This window comes from Eurypyga helias, unplaced genomic scaffold, assembly GCF_000690775.1.
Source record: "Eurypyga helias isolate BGI_N326 unplaced genomic scaffold, ASM69077v1 scaffold45799, whole genome shotgun sequence".
Classification (NCBI taxonomy): domain Eukaryota; kingdom Metazoa; phylum Chordata; class Aves; order Eurypygiformes; family Eurypygidae; genus Eurypyga; species Eurypyga helias.
In genome coordinates this window covers 4,326-7,598 of record NW_010272289.1, presented here as the reverse complement: position 1 = coordinate 7,598, position 3,273 = coordinate 4,326, and the positions used below count along the sequence as shown (strand labels likewise).

Here is a 3,273-nt window from a genome sequence, read left to right as displayed (position 1 = left end):
AACTCAAACCGTTCTATGATTCTGTATGCATGTATATGAAAATGATCCAGGAGCGAGACATCAATTGTCTGTGCATCTCTGAGAGGGAGCAGGAACTTAGGAGGGTCATAATGCTCCAGCCCAGTGTTGTGTCCCCAGCAGATGCTGAGGTCTATGGAAGAGTAAAAGAGAAGGACAAGCCAGTCCTGACACCCTTCCAGCCTCCAGCCACATGCAGACCAGGGTCTTGGGAGATGGACATAGTTGCTGTGTATCCAAGAATGGTGCTTTCTCATGAATGTGTTGGGCACAGACAACACAGCAATGGAGCAAGCAGAGACTTAGGAGTAAAGCTTGCCTGTTTTCTTCTGCTTGCTGGGGAATAGACACCTTTGTGCACATTCTTTGCAAACAAAAAGGAGTATAGCAAAAACTAACCTAGATACAGGCTTGGACTTCAGACCAAGGAGCGTTATCAGTGTCAGCAACAGGTAAAAAGCTGTAAGTGGTTCCCAAACATAGAAATTGAGCCAAATTGGAAGAAAAGAAACAGACACTTACAGAATTTTGGGCCTGCAGAGTGGAATTGCAGTTCAAGGCAGGATCCAGGCACGCTGCAAAAGGAAGGTCCCAGAAAGCACTTGTAAAATAACCCGCCATGGGACAGAAAAACCTTGCCAGGGTACCACCTGCCAGGTGTGTATGGTAACTGGGGAACTCAGTAAGAAAACCCATGCGTGGGAGAGGAAGAAGGGACCAGATAAGATGAGGCTGGCTGCAGGAGCTGAGGAATGCAATGTTGTGCAAGGCAAGAGATTTCCAGTAGCTTTCTAGCCTCTTTACAACATTCCAGTGACCCAATACGGGCAGACTAGACTGTCCCAGCATCGGTAATGCCATCAGAGTCTGTCTTTGACCCCGTGGTGATTGCAGCCACTGCATTTCCCGTAAGAGAGCCATAAAATGTTTTTGTGTAAGCAGTAGAACAAGGGACCAAAACATAAGCATGAGCCTCCACCCAAAGCAAAAGCAAACAAGAAGGCGCTTGGCAATTTGAAACACCCAGGATTAGAGTTTGAGGCTTCTGCTGTCTACTGTTTTGGGTGTGTGTATAACAGCATCTCAGGAAGATAATCAGGAAAAAGACATGGAGATGGATGTGAAGTTAGAGCCCAAAGCAGGGCTCCCTCTGAAAAGGATGATACTGGTTATTTGGTACAGATGGCAAGGATGGGGACAGGGGGGAAAGGCTTGTCTTCACAGTAGGACAGTGGCAATTTTAAGTACAGTTTTGAGCCTTATGCAGGATGAGGCAGATGGCTCTTCCACAGAGATTGCTTTCCCCAGACTGTTGGTTATACAAAGAGGAGACCTTGGCATCCAGCAAAACCTCCGAAGGGAAAATGAGGAGACAGAAGTTGAAAATCTTAGACCAAACCTTAAGAAAAACATTATAATTTGAGTTACAAAAGGTGGCATATCCGCTGGTGGGAAGGGAATTGCAGCTGCGCAGCACTGGCCAACTTCTTCGCCAGTCTGGCATCCAGCGTTTGTCACTTGTCACAAGTTACTTCTGCCGGTGGCTTGTCCTTACTCATTCAGAACCCGACAGGCTCTAATGGTAATGGATGTCTAATGTTATCTCCCAAGAAGACCTGGAGTGCAGTGTGATGGGGACACCTTCAATCCTAAAGCCATTTGGGAGACTCTGGAGCCCCACAAACCAGGTGGCACCTCATCGCTGCTCACAGCCGAGTGAGGTGGGAAAGACACTTTTTCAAGACAAGTCATGGCTTGGTTCTCCCTAAACCTAACAAAAAGTCTGTCCCAGTCAGGAAAACTTTAAGGAGAACAGATACCTACCACAGCCCTTCGAAAGAGGGTTCTGATAATTCACTGAAAAAAAATTAAGCAAAGAGGTGGAACAGGCATCAAGCTAATTTGCGTTCTGATGAGAAAAGATGTAAGAGGTGAAATACCCATCAATAGATAAACAGTTACAGATTTATCATTTATTAAATGGTTTTTCTTTATGACTAGGATGAATCACAAAAGTATCATAACAAATGCTTTTCCTTCTAGAGTGGTCCACGACTAACCTGAGTTTATCAAAATTGCAGTGCTAATGGTAATAGGCATGAGTGACTAGCATATATTCCAAGCGATGACAAAATCCTTCTGTTAACAGTTCCTAGGTGTAATAGGATCCCCAGCCCAGCTACAACCAAGCTATGAGATACTGCAATACAGACAATCACAGGAAAGAGAGCTGGAAAAGACCTAGAAAATTACCAGGGCTGGACCAGTATGACCTGCAAAACTGCTGAAAAAGCAATGCCTAACCTGCTCCTGAAAACTATCAGTGGGAAAATTCCAGTCTCTCCAGACAATCTAATCCACATTTAACTGTTTATCACTACAAAGCTTCCCCAATGTCTGATCTTCACCTCTCCTGATGCTATCTAAGATAATTAGTTCTTGTCCTATGCACAGAGTGGCTCCTCCCTTTCTGTTTGCATCAGGATTTGCTTCTGGTTTTGCTTTTTTACATATCTGAAAACTTTCTGGCTATTTCCTTGTTTTTAAATGACAAAATAACCATATATTTTTCCATCATTCCTTACAGGTGATGTTTTCTAGATCCCTATGGACTCTACTCATTTCATACTTGGCAACAAATTATTGCCAGAATAAAGAGCAAGATAATGCTAAACGTTTAGCGGAGCCATCAGAAATAAAAGGAGTGATTGTTGCAGCTGCTCTCTCTCTGGTACAGCCAGGCCCTCATACCAGCAGGCAAGGCTGCGGTCAGCATTGGGTGGCAAAGCAGGTCACTCCCAACATGCAGATGGAGTTGCTTTACTCCTCTAGCTGCTAAGGCACCTGCAGCTGGAAAAGGGCCATGCAGAGGCTGGGCTGCAGGGACACTGCCCCGATCTGGCACCTCTGTAAGGGTCTGACACCAGCTGCCCCACTTCACGCACTGAGGGGAACAACTTGGGTTCGTGATCATAAAGTTAGCAAGTGCCCAAATGTTTGCAGAATCCAGTGTAAGCTACTTTTGGACACTCCTCCAGTGCAAATAGTAGCTGCACATGTGCATTTATACTTTACTGTGTACACTAATGCGTACATTACTCCGCAGTAAGAGGACAGATCTCTCTCCACGCTGCGACTACACTAGTGTCACCATTAAAATCCAGTCATATTTAACAGGAGAAAACCAACTACACCACCACAGCCTGCCTGTTCTCTATTAGGGCATGTTTAATTAACATCTTGCTTTCTCCGCGC

General features: G+C 45.1%; 1 protein-coding gene across 1 annotated transcript in view; it reads left to right on the top strand.

Moving 5' to 3' along the window:
• Nucleotides 1-872: 872 nt before the first annotated feature.
• Nucleotides 873-3,273, top strand: part of LOC104515194 — a gene marked incomplete at its 3' end in the record, with an annotated part of 6,555 nt that continues 4,154 nt past the window's right edge. The window contains exon 1 of the mRNA XM_010159086.1: nucleotides 873-926. Within this exon, the coding sequence (XP_010157388.1) occupies nucleotides 873-926 (54 nt within the window). The remainder of the gene's footprint in view (nucleotides 927-3,273) is intronic.